This window comes from Amphibalanus amphitrite, unplaced genomic scaffold (assembly GCF_019059575.1).
Source record: "Amphibalanus amphitrite isolate SeventyFive unplaced genomic scaffold, NRLGWU_Aamphi_draft 000591F_arrow, whole genome shotgun sequence".
NCBI classification, from domain to species: Eukaryota; Metazoa; Arthropoda; class Thecostraca; order Balanomorpha; family Balanidae; genus Amphibalanus; species Amphibalanus amphitrite.
In genome coordinates, this window is record NW_024882085.1 from 210,057 (window position 1) to 229,816 (window position 19,760).

The window sequence follows — 19,760 nt, forward strand, 5'->3', positions numbered from 1 at the left end:
AGGGAGGGGGAGAGGGAGAGAGAGAGAGTGAGAGAGAGAGAGAGAGAGAGAGAGAGAGAGAGAGAGAGAGAGAGAGAGAGAGAGAGAGAGAGAGAGAGAGAGAGAGAGAGAGAGAGAGAGAGAGAGAGAGAGAGAGAGAGAGAGAAGAGAGACGGGGATGAGCATGGGCATTGGGCAATGGTGAGCATCTCACGTGACTCAGGGAGCAGTGAAAGAGGTGGGACGGTTGAAAAGGGAAAACAACGGAGTAAGATACGATTGAAATTTTGTTTATAGAATCATCTTAGTTACAGCACGGTGTGGTATGCCACCCACCCAGCCCGTCTCTGACTCTGACCTCTCTCCCCTCCCCAGCTGGCCATCTGGCGAGCCGTGGTCGAGGCCGTCATCTCCGTCTGTCCAGCCAAAATGCGCTCCTGGGAGCTGACCACCACGTTCATCGTCTGCGTCACCGGCTTCGGCCTCAGCCTGCCGCTGATGACCGAGATCGGCATCCACATCATCTACTTCCTCGACTACTGCGTCGGCTGTCTGTGGTGGCTGGTCGTCATCTACGTGCTGGAGGTGAGCGGTGCGGTTTGGCGCGTGCGGTGGGAGGGTGGTAGCCTCATGTGGGGCTGGAGAAGGCGGGTTGTTTGTAGGTCATGACTGTTTGAGGTTTGTGCTGGCATTAGTCATATATCAATTTTGTTTCGTATCGATCTTGAGTGCTTCAATCAGAGTAACAAGCTAGTAGATGCTTATCGTTTATGTATTTTAGACACGCTTCATTTGCATTGAAGTCCTCAAATTCTCACTCATTGTTCAAGTTTATGCAATTTATGTGGCGATTCGCTAAAGTAGACAGACTTGTAGTACTCCAGACTGTGACCCGCCCCCTCGACTCGCCTTGTGTCTGACGATCCGTTCCCCTCCACCCTGCAGTTGTTTGCCGTGTTCTACATCCGCGGCACGCCGTTCGCGTCCACTCAAGTGGTCACCATTCTGATAGCCAATAACGGCTGCATGACCAACTGGGCGGGGCCCTTCCTCAGCTTCGTCTGGCACGTCCTGATGCCTATGGCACTACTGGTGAGAAATTGCTACGCTTGATGTTCATACAGTTATCACCTCACGATCGAATGTATTAAGTGTATGACCTATGTTAAACGTATTATGTTAAACGTACTATGTCTGCTTCCAGTCTTTTATTTCAATCTAATACGGTCATGGATTTTTACGTTTGCTTCTCAGAGCTCCCACGTCTCGGTGTGTAATTCGTTTGAATGAAGCGCAATGATCATTCTCTGTCGCTCGAGTCCTGCCCATGTCTGACGCTCTTCTGTGTTTCTCCGCCCACCGCCAGGTCCTCTCGGTGGTGTCTTTCCGGACGGGCGGCTTCGACGCCATCTTCACGTGGGAGGAGAGCTCCGGCTACGGCTACTGGGGCCTGTGGGTGCGCCAGCTGGGCTCCATGCTCATGATGTTCCCCATCCTGCTGGTACCCATCGTCGGACTCGTACAGGCCATCCGTTTCGTCCGCTCCGGAGAGGGCGACCTCTACGACGTAAGTGAACGGTGGATGGGGAGGGAGGGTGATAAGCAGATCGGCTGTGCAAGACAACAGCGCTGAGCATTAATAAGCGGTGTAGTAGGCATATGCATACCGCAGAGCGAGTTTCCAGAGCGGACGCTAGATGGCAGCAGTGAAAAGCGCCTGAAGCTATACTGTGCCGCATGTCGTTGCGAGACGCTAGACGGCAGTAAAGAATAGCGCCTAAAGCTATGCTGTGCCGCACGGCCTTGCGTGAGCTTTCCTTCCTGACGCTAGGTGGCAGCAGTGAATAGCGCCTGTAGCTATGCTGCGCCGCAAGGCATTTAGCGAGCTTATATATCTGTCGGTAGATGGCAGCAGTGAATGGCGCCTAAAGATATGCTGTGCCGGATGACACAAAACGAGTTTTGATTCCTGACGCTAGGTGGCAGCAGCGGATAGCGCCTGAAGCTATGCTGTGCCGCACGGCATTATGCGACGTTCTGCAGCCGTCGAGATTGAATAGCGCTTGTAGTTACGCTCTGACATACGGTTTCAAGCGACATGTCTGCCCTAGATAGTACGAGTAGCTGTTTCATATTTCTTATTTATGTTTTCTTGTTTTAAGCCATTCGGCCGATGTCGTACCGCATAGGTATGATATGGCATTGATGTGACGGAATGGGTTTAGTGAATCAATTGCCTCAACGTCCTTGTGAGAAATAAGTTGTTTTACGAAGTAACTACCAGTATAGCGCCTTTTGGGGCGACTAACGGAGCGAGCGAGGGGTTGAGTCTTGCACGTGCGAAATTTCGAGGGGGCACCTCCAACTGACTCGTGCACGGCACCCTAATGACCGGTTTCTAGCGATGTGCCAAATTTGAGCACAATCGGCCCAGCCGTTCTCGAGATCTGGGAGCGGCACCCTGCACGTGCGCACGTGCAAAATGGGTCCCAACTGACTTGTGCACGGCACCCTACTAACTGGTCCCTAACCGTGTACCAAATTTGAGCGCCATCGGTCCAGCCGTTCTCGAGATCTGGAAACGACCCCTGCACGTGCGCACGTGCAGCAGCACCCCAACTCTGGCACATGGATATGCAGTGCCTAGTGGGTGCCTACCTACATACCAACTTTCAGCGCAATCGGCCAAGTAGTTACCGAGATATTGCAACAATTACAAAACTGACACCTCTTCGTTTTGCACGTGGCACGTGCATAAGGGGTCACCTATATGCATCGGGAATGGTCCAATACTTGGTAGAAGGAATGAAGCTACCCTACAAAAATTACCGCGTGTAAATCGGTCAAGTGGTTGCTGAGATATAAGCCTCGCAAAAGCGTCCGCACGGCCGGCCGGCCGGCCGGCCGGCCGGCCGGCCGGCCGCTCATACTCAGAAATTTCCGTTAATCTAAGGAAAGACTTCGCTCGCTTCGCTCGCTCCGTAACTAGCAAAGCCGTATCATATGTATAGGCTGTTTCCGGTTTGACGCTAATCGTTCTCTGCTCTGTGGTTTCAGCGCGTGCAGAGTCTGTACCGCCCCGAGTACAACGAGGCGATGCTGGGCAGAGTGACGGCCGAGGAGGAGGAGGAGCACACAGTGCAGCGCACGCGCACCCGCTACACGGACCCGCCGCCCAAGTACACGCCGCCGCCCAGCTACAGCACCGCCACTGGCGCCCGGCTCGCCAAGATGCTCCGACAGAGCATGCGGCGCTCGATGCGCGCGGTCCGCCAGCTGGCGGCGCCGGCTGAGCGGGCAGAGGAGGGAGCCGCCGCCCGCGCCAGCTCGGCCGCCGAGCGCGGCGTGCCCTCGGACCCGCCGCCCAGCTACGCCTCGCTGCTGATGGAGCAGATGCCGGCACCGCTGCGCCGCTCGCTGCGCCGCTTCGGCAGCTCCATGCGCCGGCCGGCGGCCGAGCGGGCGCCTCCGCCGGCGCCGGCCGCGCCGCCAGCCGTGCTGACCGAGGAGGGATACCCGCGGCGGCCGCCCGCCCCGCCGCTCGGTCACCAGCGCTCATTCAGTCTGGGCCTGCTGCGCCAGCTGCCGGCCGACAGCGTGCCGCCCGTGTCACGGAGTCTGCCCCGTGACCTGACCCCGGAGCAGGTGCGCGAGGTGCTGCGGACAGGCCGACTCAGCCTGCCCGAGAGCGCCGCGCCGCGCCAGCTCACCCCGGACGAGGTGCGGCAGGTGCTGCGCGGCGGTACCACACGCGGCCTGCCGCGGCCCGCCAGCAGGGCCGAGAGTCTCATCGACGCCACCCTGGAGGAGGAGACTACCGACGCGTGACCCCGCGCCGGCGCCGGCCCGCCGTCTGCCACGGCCGCGGGTCACTGACACGGACACGGACACGGGCCACTGTGACATGAGGCCCTATCCAGCGAGTTCGGGTTGTGGTGAGCGGTTGACTTTTCGGCAGCTGCGATGCGGTGAGAAGCCGCACATAATACGGTGAGCGGGTGAGCGCGGCGCGCGCGACTTGAGTGCCACCTAGCGTGATAACTGTGTACTGGAGCTGCGAGGTGTCGGCTCCAGGTGACAGCAGCGTCTGTCCAATGTGATCATGTTCGAGACTCGTGCTTGTGTCCAATGTTTGGTGTTGATGGTGCAGGTTTTACAGTGTAGCTTTTATATAAGAGGAAATCGCTTCGCTGGATGCTTTTAGTAGAAATTGCTGTTTTCCACCGCGTGGTGGCTCAATATGTGCGATAATATCTATAGTCAATGACGCCGAAAGTATGTGCAATAATAAATGAAACAAGCCATTTGTTTTCTGCATGGGGCTACGAAAGAGCCCTCATAAGAACACTGGTGGTGAAGATTTAGATGACCTTGTCCATGGGATGTCACCTATAACTGGTACATACCTGCTTCTAAAAGTACCACAACCGACATCGATCTATTTGATTGAACGTCTATTTAATTAAACGTTATAGATTAGCCACGACCTGTTTCCTACCTTCATACGAAATTCAGTATCGACAATCACGCAAAGCAGCTTCTACCAAGACTCGGTCCTGCAACTGGGCCTTGCGATATCCCCAGAAACAGGCCGAATGGTTTGCCGGTTTATTCATGAAGTTAGCATACTAGAGAGCTACCATTCACCAACCACAAAAGAATAAACAATCTTACATCCAGATCTAGGAAATTACAAAACGATGCAAGCACTCACCCACACTCACACGCCGACTGTTCACACATTTGGCAATGAAAACCCGTTTCTGTCAGTACGTTGTACACATTGTTCACGCCGCTCTACACCAGCGGGCCAATCAACCGGAACTGAACTTCCTGAGATGCATAGAGGCAACCAATAAGGCCCGTCAGATCCGGCGCGATCTTGATCGAGACAAACACCGCCCTGGCGCCTGTCTCCCCGGAGACAATCATGAGACAAACACCGAAACACTGCGGTCGCTCAGTGGTGACACTCCGGGCGCGGGTCTACCTTTGTACTGGGAGCGGTGCGAGGTCTGGACATGGTTCGGACGGCGGCGGCAGTTGGGCACCGCTGTCCCGGCGTACAGGGGTGGAACTACCCAGAGGTACTAATACCTATAGTGAGAGGAGAGAGCGGCGAACACGCTCTGTGGAGATCATACACTATGAGCAGGTGGCCGTATCCGGCAGAGACAGCGCCACAGGGGAAATGCCAGTTCCAGAGATCGATTCGATAAAATGCCAGTGAGCTCATGCGAAATGCACTTAGTGTAACTAAACGTGCACACAAAATCCCTGCGATTCCCTGAGATATCCTTGAATGCCTATTCTAACATTTACAATACATGCATGCACACTGTGTATCAAACGATACAAATACGTTGGACTGTGAAGTGCCTAGCTTCAGGTCAATCAATGCAATACATACCACTTGCGCACAAGAAAAACGTCACGAATATTTACAAAAGACTATTGTAGCAATATCAAGTCGGAACCCGAAATAAAGTCTGAGGCGGAAATGAACTTCAGAGCACTAACGTCAAGGCCACAATATGGTCAAAAGTTTGAAGATTTCCTATAAATGAAGTTCAACGATACGAAAAATAACATCAGTCGATATAGAGATACGAAGAGGTCACTGCCTTTGTTTCAAGGAAGTCTAGCAACGATGTCATGCCCGGACTAGATATTCAGGAACAACCACCATAAAAATACAAATACAGCGACAACGCATAAATAAACAATAAATGACTCACACGATTAAATGCAGGCAAGATATGCAAATTCGTCTTCTACTGGCCGTCGCGCTTTCAAAACCGACCAACAAAAATACTATCAGAAATAAAAAGAAAACAATCAACAAGATGCAGCCACCTCGGACCAGTGAGGCTGCGATGGTGAGACACTGAGACACAGCAGCTGAGCTCGAGGCACGCGGTGGTGTGACGAGACAACGGTGAGGCACCGGGCCGGCGGCACAGCAGGCGCCGGCCGCTCCTAGGACGAGTGCGGCACGCGCGCGATGTGCAGGAAGAAGGCGATGGCGTCCCGGCACTGCTCGCCACACTTGTTGCAGCTGAACGGGCGCCGGTAGTCGTGGAAGCCCATGTGCATGGTGTACATGACCAGGTCCTTGAAGGCGATGCCGCAGTTGTGGCAGGTGTGCGCGCCGGAGCGCCAGTCAGTCGGCTCCTCGCCGCCGCGCTCCGGAGAACTGCTGCGCTCCCGGCTGCCGGCAGAGTGCTGCGGAGAGCCGCCCGCCTCCTGAAGACGCTGGGAGATCAGCTCCAGCTTCTGCGCGCGCCCCTTGCGCCGGTGCTTGGTCGGAGGAGGTGGCGACTCGTCGCTGCTCGAGCGCTTGCCGAGTCGGCTCAGGTCGAGCGCTACGTCGCCGCGCTCGGTCGGCGGCGAGCTCGGCTGCGGAGACTCGCTCTGCGGCGGCGGACGCTCGTAGAACGGCGGCGAGCTGGGCCGCGGCGAGACGACGCGCGTGTGCGGCGGGCTGGGGGCCGGCTGCGGCGGCGGCCGGGTCATGCTGAAGGGCAGCGGCAGGCCGGCGGCCGGCGGCGGCGCGCCGTTCAGACCGGCCGCCATCGACAGGTTGTAGAGAAGCGGCGACTGCAGCGCGCGGCTGAAGTACTCGCGCACCCGGTGGGCCGCCAGGGAGTCGTACTGCGGCAGCCGCGGCGCGGCCGGCTCGCTGGGCTCCGGGCGGCGGTACGCCGGCGGCGGGGGCGGCGGAGGCGGCGGCGGCGGCGGCGGCGGGGACGCCGTCATGGACAGGTGGCTGGTCGGCAGGCGCACGGGCTGTGCGAGCGCGCTGCGCAGCAGCTCCATCCTGCCGAGCCCGGACGGCGGTGGGGGTGGAGGCGGCTCGCGGACCTCGTCTCCAGACTTGGACGAGGCGGGCGAGGTCTCCTCGGGCTGCTGGCTGTCGGGCGTCATGTGGTTCATCATGTGCCGGGTCAGCTGCTCCCGGTCCGGCGTGCTGTATGGACACATGTCACAGCGGATGTAGCCGCGCGGCAGCGCCAGCTTGCCCTCGCCAGCGTCCAGCGGCGGCTCTGACTTCAGGTACGGCGAGCTGAAGTTGTTACACGGGTTGGTCGGACTCGTAATGTACTTGCTCTGCGTCTGGATAAAGTTGACGTAGTTCTCCTGCAGCGATGACGGCAGGATGGGCATGCCGTTGTCGTCCTTCTTGATCTTGGGTCCTCGTCGCGTGCCGTACACATCAATGATGACGAACGGGTTTGGCGAGCCGTCCGGGTTGAGAACCATGCCCGGCCGGTGCTTCTCCTTGCGCAGGTGGTTCTTGAGCGCGTTGGCGTACTTGGCGGCGAAGTTGCAGTCGCCACAGCGGTACTGGTAGAAGTTGGTGTGCGACTTCATGTGCGAGCTCAGCATCGACTTGTTGACGCACGAGTACTCGCACTTGTTGCACTTGAACGGCTTTGAGTTGAAGTGGTTACGCAGGTGGTAGGTGAGGTGGTGTTTGACGTCTGTGATGAACGGACACACGTGACACCAGAATCGCTTCTCGGGAGCGATGTGGCCCTTCAGGTGCTCCCAGTGCTCCACCTGGGTGGCCGTCTTGAACTCGCAGAACTTGCACTTGTGGAGGCGCACCTTACCGGAGGCGTTGACGCGCGGCACGCGAACTCCCGGCTCGTCCATGTAGTCCTTGATCTCGATGTTGTGCTCCGTCTTCATGTGCTCCTTGAGGCTGACGTTGGAGTGGGTGCTGAAGTCGCACTGCGAGCACTTGAAGTCGTAGTGCGAGTGCATGTGCTGGCTGAAGTGGAACTTTGAGCTGCCCGTGTAGGTGCAGAGATGGCACTGGTAGATCTCGGTGCCTCCTCCGCCGCCGCCGCCGCCGCCGTTCGGCGACTCCTCGCCGTAGACGCTGAACGTGCCGTTCTGCTCCAGCGCGTGCTGCAGCCGCTGCAGGGCGTTGAAGCCGGGCGCGGGCGCGGCGTCTCCCTCGGGCCGCTGGTCGGTCTCAGTCCCGGGAGCCGGCGGGGAGCTGGTGGTCCGCGGTCCGCGGTCCTCGGTCCCGGTCTCGCAGTCTCCTTCTCCGTTACCGGTCCGCTCCGGTCCTGCCGAGGGGGGCGGGTGGAGACGGTCTCCGAACCGCAGCACGGAGTCGGTGCGCGGCCAGTCGGCGGGCGGAGAGCCCGGCTCCACCGGCGGCGGCGAGGCGGCGCCGTCCGCGGCCGGCCGCGGGCTGCCGTGGTGGCCGTTGGCGGCCGGCGGCGGGCTGGGCGCCGGCTCCGGGTGGCCGTTCTCTGACCTCTCCTCTACCTCCCGGGGTTTGTCCAGGTACACGGGCACCGGGAAGCCGCCGTGGCCCGCGCCGAACCCGTACAGGCTGTAGTCGGGTGAGCTGGTCTCGCGCGGCCGAGGCGGCTCGGCCGGCGAGGGGTACTGCTGCGGCGATGGTGGCGCGTCTGGCGGCGGCGACGGCGGCGCTGCTGGCGGCGGCGAGTGCAGGCTAGCCTGGTAGCCGCCGGTCGGCCCGCCCGTGTGGTCATGGCTCGGGGCCATCTTCAGCGGTTCCTCCAGCATGGGCGCGGCTGGCGAGACAGCAGAGAGTACCTGGCGGAGGACGGCGCGGGTCAGAGACTTGGCATTCCATGAGACTTCAGCAAGGAGTCAATGGACTGCCCGAGCTGTCTAACAGCGACTGAGACGGCCCATTTGGAACGAGGTTGCCGAACATTGATTTACGATAGTGGGAATGTGAAAACTTTCGCACACGTTTTTTTTTTGCGCTGGCAACATATAGGTACTTATTTTTCTTTATAGCCCTCCTATCTTTGACTTACAACACTCCATCTTACAACCGGTGATGTGGAAAACGTGCTTTTTTCTCTAGAAATCATCCTCACATGATTGATACCAAGAGCCAGTTTCACTGAATGATTATGCATACACAAATCGCTATTAGCTGCACTGAACTTATAAATCTGTGAGCTTAAAATACGTTCGAGCACCGTGCAGTCGCGATGTCAGGTCTGATCATTGCTCTAAATATCTCTTCTCCCGTCCTGTATCCCGTTTAGCACCCGTCAGTTATTCCGGTGCCGTCCGGTGTCGCCGTTCCGCCCGCGGCACCTATCTGGCGTCCCGTTTACCGTCCCATGGCCGGGCGGTGTGACCGGCCGGGCCGTTGGCCGCCGCCGCGCCCGGCACGCACACTGTTTGTCGGCGGACCGTTCGGCGCGCTGCCACCGACCCGGTTATCGGCCGTTCACGCACACACGCACCCCGCCTGCTCCCCTTTCGCGCGCGCCCGCGCCTCCCCGCGCTTTCGCCGCGCCGCGCCAGAAGTGGGCCACGTAAACAGGCTCCGGTAGTGCCGGTAAAATCCATCGGAAAACACGCACACACACACAGCCACTTCCGCGTTGGTGATCCGATTTTTGACCCCCGATCGGTGCCATGGAGGGGAGGAAGCGGAAGAAAGGGTTACTGACCGCTGAAAAGGAAACCGAGGGCTAAATACGGAATCCGCTCATCGGCTGCCCGGTCCCAAAATGTTCGGTGTCTCGGGTGATTGTGCGCCAGTTAGGCAGATATATCTGATGATGTCGAAAAGCTGAAATGCGAGCCTGTCTATCGTGTAAAAGAAGATAACATTTAGAAATCCGTAACAAGCATTGAAATCCTCATTACAGGTAATGGACTTGCCGACCAACGATACGACTTTATGGAAGCCCTGGGTCATGATCCAACGTCATGAGTTTAGTTCAGTTCTACTCACTTATTCGTTCAAGAGAGAACATGGTGAGTTATTCCGCACCTCATGATTAGTATAGGTGATTACATGTTCTACCCTAATTACCAACCCTGCATAAATAAAAATAGATCATGCAAACACGACCGCACCACCCATCTGAGCGAACCGGAAGAGAAGCCGCCCGCATATGAATGGTAAGTGCCGGAAAAATCGGCCACAGGCTAATCAGAACACAAGCAAGCAAAGCAGCAGCATGGCCACAAGTCAGACCCGTAAGAGGGATAAGAGCGTGGAGTGGAATCCTTTCGCTGAAACGTCTCGCCTGATCGTGGGAAATAAGCCGTGACCGTTACCGATTTATAACGCCTCAGAGCGTCTCCTCCTCCGCCTTTGCCGAAGAGTCTTTATCCGCCTTTCCAACAGATTTGGATGCTGATTTCTGAAAGCCACGAGGTAGTCATAATCCGGAACTGATTGATAAAGACCTCATGACGAAGTTCCAACACGGTCCGACACTACACGAGCTGCCGGCGATCTCCGCCAGAGGCGCTGCGGCCGCCGTCTGTTTTCGTCAGCGGCCGGCGACATGCCACCCCCCCGGCGCCGCTCGGTGACGCCGCGCCTTCCGCAATGACAAAAATATGGATCGGCAAACAGTCGGGCAGGCGGGCAGGCGGCCGAACGGGCGCCGCCCCACCTGTGCCGACCGGGAAGCGGAACAGGCGGTGCGCCGGCCGGCTGCGGCGCGCGACACGTGCCCGGTATATGGGGTGTTTTCCAGCCCGTCCTCGGCTGTAGGTAGTGCGGACCGAACCCTTTGCGCCGCTCGCGGACAGCGTTTTGTGGCCGGCCGTTGCTCCCTGTCGCCGCGGACCGAAATAGTCGTCAAAAGTGAAAGCTGCCTCCCGCGGCGCGTATGATTCGCGGAAGGAGCGGACGGACGGCAGCCGGCAAATATGGTTAGCGAAAGTGAGCGGGCCATCAGCAGCGAGAGGGGTGGCACCATGGGGACAGAACTGAAGCGAGCACAGCTGATCACACGAGCGGAGGTAGCGGCAAATGATGGGAATATGTTTGACTGAGAAATGAAACTAAGCAATGCTTCTTCAGATACTTGCTAAGCAATTTCATACCACCACAAGGAGACTACAACCGAATGAAGAAACCTTTCCGAATTTTACAGTGAAAAGCGTTCAGAAAAATGACACAGGAAATGTAAAATAATGCGAGTGTGTGACTAATCGCTATAGAACCTGCCATATTTAATAACTGGGATATATGGGATCACTTTTTCAACCGTTATAGTCCACCTTCAGAGAGTCAATTACATTCGAATTGTAGCTCTACTGTGTTAGCTCTCGATATTATTTCCTGAATTTTCATAACGAGAACCAGCAAAAAGAATAACGATCAGCGAACCAACAATAGCCGGACGTAATTGTACCGGGATATTTTGTTCAGTGTATACCGGTTTATGAAATTATCAAAAACAAAAATATATGATAGAGCTAATAATATAAAAACAATTTTTACGCATGATTTATGACGACACATGATATATTTTAAAGGTAAATATATGAGAAAAGTATTAACAAACGATTCTCATATATTTAATCGCAGAAGCGTTGCGAATAATATAAAACGTATTCGCTTAAAACTAGCAACACATTTATCTATAAAATAATATAAGAAGGAATGAGCGGTCGGGTCAAAAGTAGAAGATAAACTAAAATGAACGTTACGCAAAATCAAGACACTTTTAAATCCGATTGGTATTGTTTCCAATAAGGAGTAGGTACCGAATGGAGTGTAAAATGGACTAACGACTCCAGAGAGCATTTCATTCGAATAATGAAATAAAGCACCGGCACGTACCTAATGATGTGCATGATTTAATTATGCATGTAAAAATGCAAAATGCAATTAAAGGCTTCAAAGAAGCTCCATGATACCTCCTCGACTATAACAATCAATATGGTCAATTAGCTAAAAAAAATTCGACTACTTACCTTGCGTATAAAAATAAACATGATAAGGAATATTTCCTTTTTAAACAGGGTACACTGCACTACAATGCAATAAATGTTTATGCGTGTCAATTCAAAACAGTAACACCACACTAAACTGAAAGTTCACTCTGAGGAGACCAATGTGTCCTCACCTAAGCTTCCGACGGAGAGCGGCGACGGACGGACGGACGGACGGTGCGACAGTGAGGCGACAGCCGAGAGCAGGCCCGCACCGGGAGCGACACGTCGGCGACGCACGCACACGCACACGCACAACCCTTCTGCGGGCCGCGCCGCCACCGCCGCCCGCCCGCCGCCCGCCGCCCGCTCCGCCATTGTTGTTTGTTTGTGGGGTAAAGTGGGTTAAAACGGTGACCCACATCCCAGGCAGCGACGCATGTGCGTGGAGCGCGTGCGGATGTGGGCGTTTGCGTGTAACACTTTCGAAAGGGTGACAGCATGGCCGGTCTAGCGGGACGGGCGCGGCGGTGGGCCATGGAGGGATTGCCGGACCGGGACGGGACTAATTCGGTAGGGTAGCCCGCTAAGATCGGACGGAAGATAGAGTGCGACTCTGCTTTTGATGCTGAGTAACCACAAAGTGAACAGATACCTAAGTTTGTTTGAATTATTTTTCTTTTTACGAGATCCATTTATCCACCGTAATAATCGCAAAGAGTAAATAAGCTCAATTATGGTGCTTCACGAAGAGAATCAAATGAATTTAAAATCATTGCTTTTAAACGTAAATCCCACATATACACAACTGAATAAATTCAAAATGCATTCAAAGTAAAGTATAAGGTACAAAAATATGACGTTTTATCATAAAGTTTAACCTTATCCGATAGTGATAAATGACATTTCATTTGACATTCATTTAAAATACCGTTTGATATGTTTTTGTAACTGCGTCCAGCAATGAACATCATTTAACGCAATTAAATAAACCACATAGCGTATGTGGCCTCATGAAAATGCTTTTTTGAGCCTCTTATCATTTGAATCATATACGGTAAAACAGCTTCATTCGGCCGGCCCCAGCTAGTAAGAATAAGTCGAATATAGGATGTTCTCGAGCGCGGTAGAATACAACAGACGCAGTAGAAACGCCAGAACCACGCGAACCAGGCGAACCAGACGAACCATGCGAACTGTCAGCAAAACCAGGCGGAGAAGAGGACAGAGGACGTTTACGTTCCCGTCTCGACCGACAGCGCTGTCACTTGCTGCGTCTATTTTGAGACATTTTGAGCGACTCCAGATCACCACACCAAACAGGTTGTCCCTCTGCGACTCCGGCCATGGCGGCTGTGCCAGTTGGTAACTGCACCACCTGGAGTGGTGATGGTGGCTCTGGTTGGTCCAGCCCCGGCAGTGCGCTGGTGCGCTGGTGCACTGGTGCGCGCGGCGGCGCGGAAGGCTGCGCTCGGAGCAGGATGTCGCCCGCCCCGGGCGCGGCCCGTCAGGGCATGTTGTTGTGTTCCCCGACCAAGGAAATGCTCTCTGTGAGAGCGAGAGGGCACAGAAAGGAATAAACAATGGGGCCCGGGGAAATCGCATTCTTGTGCCGGCTCAGAAGTGGGCCAGGCCGGCGGTTGAGGACCGGTAAACAGCTGGTACCGGATGGTCCGAGGAGTACCGGACGGCAGACCGGTCATGTGGACGGCAGACTCGCCCAGTCCGAACGGCAGGCTGGATACCCGCCCCGGACCGTGACACCCCCGGGCCGCGACATCCTGGCCACCGCGAAGCCGCAGGTGGAAAGTACCGTCAGAGGCCCAGGAAGGTGATGAAAACTGCAACACTACATAGCCAGAGTCGAGCTTATTGTTCATCAACTGATGCAAAATGCTGCTGAAATCACTTATGCAGCTAATTCAACTGTATCATTATGAGAGTTTAGCAGGTTGCTTTGTTCACTTTAAGCTAAATCCATTTGTGGGGAGCTCAAGCACAAAGAACGGTCCAAAAATATCCCCAGTGAGTCCTCAGACACATATCAGCGCAGCAGTCAGCAGTAGCACCACTCCAACCACAGGCCTCCCGCGGTCCTCTGCAGCAGCCGCCATCGCCGCCGTCCGCGGTCCGTTGCACAGCGCGGCGGCCGGTCGTGCAACGGGCGCCGCCCTCAGCTGTTTTAGCTCTCTCACCAGCCGTCCCGCCATCGCGGAGCGCCGCTCCCAAAAATGGCCGCCGTTCGCTGACTCATCGACGGCCGGCGGCGGGCGCACCCTTTAGCCGCGCCGTCGCGACCGACGCGGCGCGATCGGACGCGGCACGTCGCGGCCATCGCCGCCGATTGATCGGCCCTCCCTCGTCCGCACACCCTAAATAATCTCATATTTCCAATTTTGAATGGGTGAGGGGCGCCGGTGGTGGTTATTGGCGGCTGTTTTCAGCTGGCAGGGGGCCGCCGAGCTGGGGTCTGCAGCGCAGCCATCTAGCCTCTCTGCCGCCGGTCTCCTGAGACCTCCCCCCCCCCCGTGCGCTCCGCGCCGCCACTACTCTCGCCCCCGGCCGTCCGCCGCAGCCGCGCCATCCCGAGTCGCCGCGCGCCGCCGGCGCGTTTTCCTATTATTCCTAAAATACCCTCCCTTATAAAATGGCCAATAAACTATGATAAAGTGGTGATTGTACGCGGGGGCGGCGTCTGAGTCAGCGGCGGGCTCGGCGCGCAGCCGGCGATAGCGCCGCGGAACAGACGATATTGGCGCACTGCAGACCGGAGCGGCGCAAACGGACGGCTACTGGCACGGAGCCGGGTGGTACGAAGAGGAATTCTTAAAACGGCCAAGTCTGGTGGTTTTACTACCGTAAGCATCGACCGAGTCTCCGATAAAATCCCAGAGAATTTCGTCTGACGGAGGCAAGGGGACGGGATGGAACGAAGGGGCGGTGGTCTGATTACTCCGCCAGATACAGACCTAGGCATCACTGACGACGGTGAGACGAGCTCGACAAATCAATGAATAGGTATACGATGTGCCTGCCTTCCTTGCACATGCACAGCAAATCAGAGCAAAATCTGAACACAATTTAAAAGTTTGGCCTGGCTGAAAACTTAGAACTACAAACGTGGCGTGTAGTCCTAACGATCAATTCAATGTCTGAGTCAAAATACATAAAAACAAAAATAGGCTATAATAAAACGTTTCTTCTTGTCGTGAAGATAAATCAATAAACGGCATCCCATCGCAACTGGACTGCAACTGTGGTGACTACCACACGAGTGACCAGGCGAATCCTAGACCACGCACCAGTGTTATTTTCTTTTTTATCAACTAAAAAGTGTTTGATTAGGCTCACCATCAGCACTAAAGGCATCAGATGCTGTACCTTTATTATCAGTCCCGTTAATAAAAATCATTTGCCACTTTACCCACTAAAGCATCACCAAAACCACCAGGTCTGTCCGACATTTTGATCGTGTCCCTATTACCCGCGATCCAGCTCGCGCCCGGGCTTTTTATAAGCAACCCTTCATAATGGCGCCGCGGGGGCCGCTATTAGTCGGCCATTTTTGACGGTGTGCAGCTTTTTACGCCGCCGGTGCGGTGCCATCAGACGAGCTGATTGGCTGCCGGCCGGCGGGCGGCCGCCCGGCTTTTTTAGCGGCCCTTTATGGTCGGGGCGGCGGCGCGGCGCGAGCGGCGCACGCGACGCCGCCGGCACGTGCCGTCCGCGCCCCGCGCCGGCCGCCGAATATTAAATCAGGGATAAAAATGTAAATTAAACAGGAGGGTCGGAGGGGAGCGCGCCAGGGAAAATGGACGGCGACACGGCGGCGGCTGCAGTGGAGAGGGGAGGGCCGGGCAGCGAGCGGAGTCCCACCAGCACTCAGCAGCCGCGGCAGTCGGCAGAACAGAGAACGGTGTGGCCGGTGGAATGCAACATTGGGAGATAGGATAGCGAGGCACATACACACAGTAAAGGGACAGATGGACGGAAGGACGGACGGATAGACCAACGGACGGACAGACAGATACACTTACAAACAGACGGACAGACGGATAGCCAGACGGACAGACGGACAGACGGACAGACGAATATACGAACAGACGGACTGACAGATACACAGCCAGATACAGGAATCGACGGACGGACAGAAGGACAGACGGACGGATAGACGGACAGACGTACAGATGGCAGACAGGAAGGACAGATGGACAGACGGAAAGACGGACAGACGAGCATACAGACAGTCAGACGAACATACGGACAGACGGATAGACGGATATAATACGAATAGCCGGACTGACAGGTACACGGCCAGATACACGGATAAACGGACGGACAGACGGACAGTGACAGACGGACAGACGGAAAGACGGATCAACAGAAATACGGACAGCCAGACGGAGTTAGATGGACTGACTGATGGGCGGACTTCGTCTAACGCCAAAGTGAATCCCGTGTTCGTGCCGCGCATCTCTTGAACAGAATGATTGGGCAAAACGCAATAAGCATCTTTTCCCAGGAAAGTCGGTGCTGTGAGAAGTTTCAAAAGCTGACGAAAAGCCGCTTGCATCAAACTCAGATTCCTCCAGCAAGCATTTGACAGGTGATCAAATCTAGTTGAAATGTTAGGAAATAGTTAGGAAAAGTATGCCTCATAAAATGCACTTCCAACTAACAATCAGAACATTAGTATGAAATAAAAAATAGCAGGTATCCTGACAAAAGCAATGCATTATTCAATGCTGTATTTTCAAATTTGCGTACTTTGTCCCCGGCGTAATAAAAATGATGAACAGCGAATGTCGTGCAATCTAACCCTTCCCAACAACAACAAATAAAGCTGACGTAAACTGAAACCTGGCTGCATACTGGAAGCCTGTCAAGTAATCGTTTATGGAAATACGTTGTCAGCCTGACCAAGTTTCTTGATGAACACAACCGCCAATGTAAAGCTAGCTTTGCTCAGCGAGAGACAGTAGGTAGACTGTGCCGCACAACACCCGCCATTGCGGCACAGCCTACCTACGTTCCTTTGTATTATTTACAACCACAGTTCCCGTGTTTCGAAGACGTTGCACGCTGAAAGACCATTCAGAGAATAATGCGACTGACGTTTGTTTGACCCATTAAATTTCACCCACGCCGACTAAGCAGATTTATTATATAATATATAGTCGGGGAGGGGCAGATTTATTATATGGAACTCAAAGAAGTCGCCAATAACAACGGCCATTTGGTCAAATGTGTCCGATATCCGCTGTCGAGTCAAGGCACAGAAGTTCAATAAAAGTATGTGTGGAATCACTAGAAAAAAGAAGTCTGTAATCACTAATCGTTTGGATGCTCCGAGACATAAGGTAATTTGTTAGATCCAGAGATGCCAATCGGAACTCGGACATTCGGAATTCAGGCTTTGTCCACTGTCCAATACGGAACAATTGCTTGGGCAGAGACAGCAGGATTTGGACAAAGTCGGATAATCACTGGCTGCATCTCAACCTTTTAAAATATAGTCGTATATATCACTAAAAGTGCCTAAACAGAAAACCCTGCTTTCGGTGTCAGTGGCGGATCCAGGGGGGGGGGGCAAAATGGGCATTTGCCCCCCCCCCCCCCAAACTGCATAATTTGAACGTTACGCCTATGGACGATACGATGCATGGAAAGAATCGATAAATTGTTATGGTTTGCCCCCCCCCCCCCAAACCTCTGAGCTGGATCCGCCTCTGTTCGGTGTTATTCAGCTTTTAGCCAGAAAGTACAATAAAAGGAAAGTAAATGACAATTTTGGCGAGCACTGAATGTTGCATAGTTTTCGGACATCTTTGGAAAAATGGCTGGCTTAGACATTTTGGACTGACAGTCGACGAAAATATCGGACATAGCGGACGGACATTGGACGAATATTTTCTAAAGCTGGCACCACTAGTTATAGTGCCATTGCTCCCGGCATTTAAAGATAAGAACATTTGCGCTGAAATGCATACCTATTGCTTGCTTAGGATGCTGATGATATACGATTTTTATGAGGTGCTTGCGATTATGCTTACGATGCCGCTATTGATGTAAGATTAGAGACTGCTGACAAATTGAATTTTTTTAGACGTTACACTTACTTCAAATACTTGGTCCCCATTTTATAAGAGACGATATTCGACTCAAGTATGGCTCGCCATTCTGAGTCAGCTAATGCAAAAACAACTTAATACCATACCCCAACGGACACACGTGCGGATGACCTAAGAATTTATCTGCCAGAACCGGCAGATATATGACTGAATAGCTGATCGATGACAGCCAGAAAGCATATTCATTGTCTCCGGCAGATAATGCAACCATTTAAAACAAGAATCGCCATCGACAGCTAGAGCCTACGATCCTTGATATTTAGCTAATTATAGGTACGCCTTCCGAATGCATGTAGGAAGACAGATAAAAAATTTCGAACAGTAATTACCGCACTACATCCGTCACCTGGTTGATGGGCAGCTACATGCGTGTCATGAAGAACAAGATCCAATTAAGCACAAATTATCCGCGTAATAGAAGCCTGCAGTTATAGAAACATATAATGTGATTTAAAACCAGTACAATGGTTATAGCTCGAGCACATTCCGAATTCACGATGCCCTTATATGATATGACACATTAGAAGCAGCCATTCCAAATAACAGCCAAGAGCAATGGCAAAACACCATTCGTAGATACGTATCAAACACCGAATTCTTAGTGCTGCAGAAAAAGATGCCCAACATCACGGAACTGTGTAAACTTTTGTGTGGCAGTCATGCACCTCAACAAGCCTATCATGCCCAGCCCGCCAAACCACAGCCCAAGCCATCGCCACGCGACAATCACCACACAAGTCTGTACACCGGAGTCCACATCCACTGACCACTGCCGATCCACTAAACAGCAGGGTCGTCCGAGTGATCAATCACATCATGATCACCCGTCTCTCCGCGCCGTGTCACGGCCCCACCTGAGCACGCCCTCCCTGGGACACCTACCTGTGCCGCGCTCCTCGCCGTGTCACCCCGGCTCCGTCCTCCGATCCCACTCTCTGAACTCACTCACGGCGGCGGTGTCCGGCGCCGGCGGCCACCCCGTCACCTCTGGCCGGCCTCCTCTCCCCTCTCGAGATCAGCACGCACCGCCATCCCCTGCGGCACGTCCTACGGGCGGCGGCCGCCCCCTCGGCGAGCGCAGCGCCGCCCAGCGGACAGCGGCTCAAACTCGGCCCCCTAGACTGGACAATGGTCACCGGCCGCCAGCCGCCGGCGACACTTTTGTTCACCGACATCTGTGTGGACGGCAGCGGTGACCAGTTCGATCAGCGGGGAGAACGCGGCGGCTGGGGCGGATGGCCGGTCGGTGCAGCCGCGGGAATACCGAGACGGGCGCACGTGCCCCCCGACGGCGCCTCAGAGAGGAGACCTCAGCGACAAACACCGCGGCACTGACCAGCTGCAGCTCCTCGGTCACAGAAAGGATGAGCCGCCACGCCGGCTGTTTCTCTGTGTCGTCACCCGGGTCCCAAGTGAATGGACAGAACGGCTCCAAACTAATCGTTAACAAGACGGTATTAACGGTCAATGAAGGCATTATGTGAGGAGACGGACTATGGACACTGGGCAGGGTGCGAAACCGTTTTGCGGTTCCTGACAATGACTGCGCTGGAATACCTACACCGTTTGAAGCAGTTGTCACTTGTCTCTGAACAACGCTAGTATCGAACGCTGCCGATAATACGAATAACCCTCGCCCCGCTGGGGGGGGGCAATTTGCCCCTCCCCCCTGTGGTTTTCCTGAATAGCAAGAAAACGGCTGCCAAATTTTCAGTACCTTCCCGGGCATCAATTTGAAACCTTCACACAAAATTTCAAGTCTTAGGTCTCCTTAGGTCAGGAGTTATTGAGGTCAAACTGAGGTCATGTTCGAGCAATAAATGAGCAAAAAAACATGAAATCTTGAAACGCTCACAAAATCTAGTTACCAAGCAATTTCAAAGTTGTTTATATGTTCATGTAGACAAAAGGCGGCGCTACAACACGGCCATCTCGGATTTTCAAAATTTTGGGTTTTTG

At 54.4% G+C, this 19,760-nt stretch overlaps 2 protein-coding genes across 3 annotated transcripts in view; one reads left to right on the forward strand and one right to left on the reverse strand.

The window, feature by feature from the left end:
* LOC122394431 (sodium-dependent transporter bedraggled-like) overlaps window positions 1-4,283 on the forward strand; it is a 57,441-nt gene extending 53,158 nt beyond the window's left edge. Inside the window, exons 10-13 of the mRNA XM_043391303.1 lie at window positions 355-564; window positions 925-1,071; window positions 1,346-1,546; window positions 3,037-4,283. Of these exons, the coding sequence (XP_043247238.1) occupies window positions 355-564; window positions 925-1,071; window positions 1,346-1,546; window positions 3,037-3,807 (1,329 nt within the window). The 3' untranslated portion in view covers window positions 3,808-4,283. The remainder of the gene's footprint in view (window positions 1-354; window positions 565-924; window positions 1,072-1,345; window positions 1,547-3,036) is intronic.
* Window positions 4,284-5,478: 1,195 nt separating this feature from the next.
* On the reverse strand, window positions 5,479-18,806 carry LOC122394445 (ikaros family zinc finger protein-like). Of its 2 annotated transcripts, none has more exons than XM_043391331.1 (2): window positions 18,684-18,806; window positions 5,479-8,559 (listed from the first exon to the last, which is right to left on the reverse strand). In XM_043391331.1, the coding sequence occupies exon 2, from the start codon at window positions 8,527-8,529 to the stop codon at window positions 5,959-5,961; it is 2,571 nt and encodes an 856-aa protein (XP_043247266.1). In that variant the 5' UTR covers window positions 8,530-8,559; window positions 18,684-18,806; the 3' UTR covers window positions 5,479-5,958. The 2 variants fall into 2 exon arrangements, with proteins under 2 accessions (XP_043247266.1, XP_043247267.1); XM_043391332.1 differs by lacking the exon at window positions 18,684-18,806 and adding an exon at window positions 11,865-11,986.
* Window positions 18,807-19,760: the final 954 nt, after the last annotated feature.

What these genes read in the sequence shown, in the direction of transcription:
- LOC122394445 (XM_043391331.1), bottom strand. Translation starts at nt 8,529, where the DNA reads ATGCTGGAGGAACCGCTGAAGATGGCCCCGAGCCATGACCACACGGGC.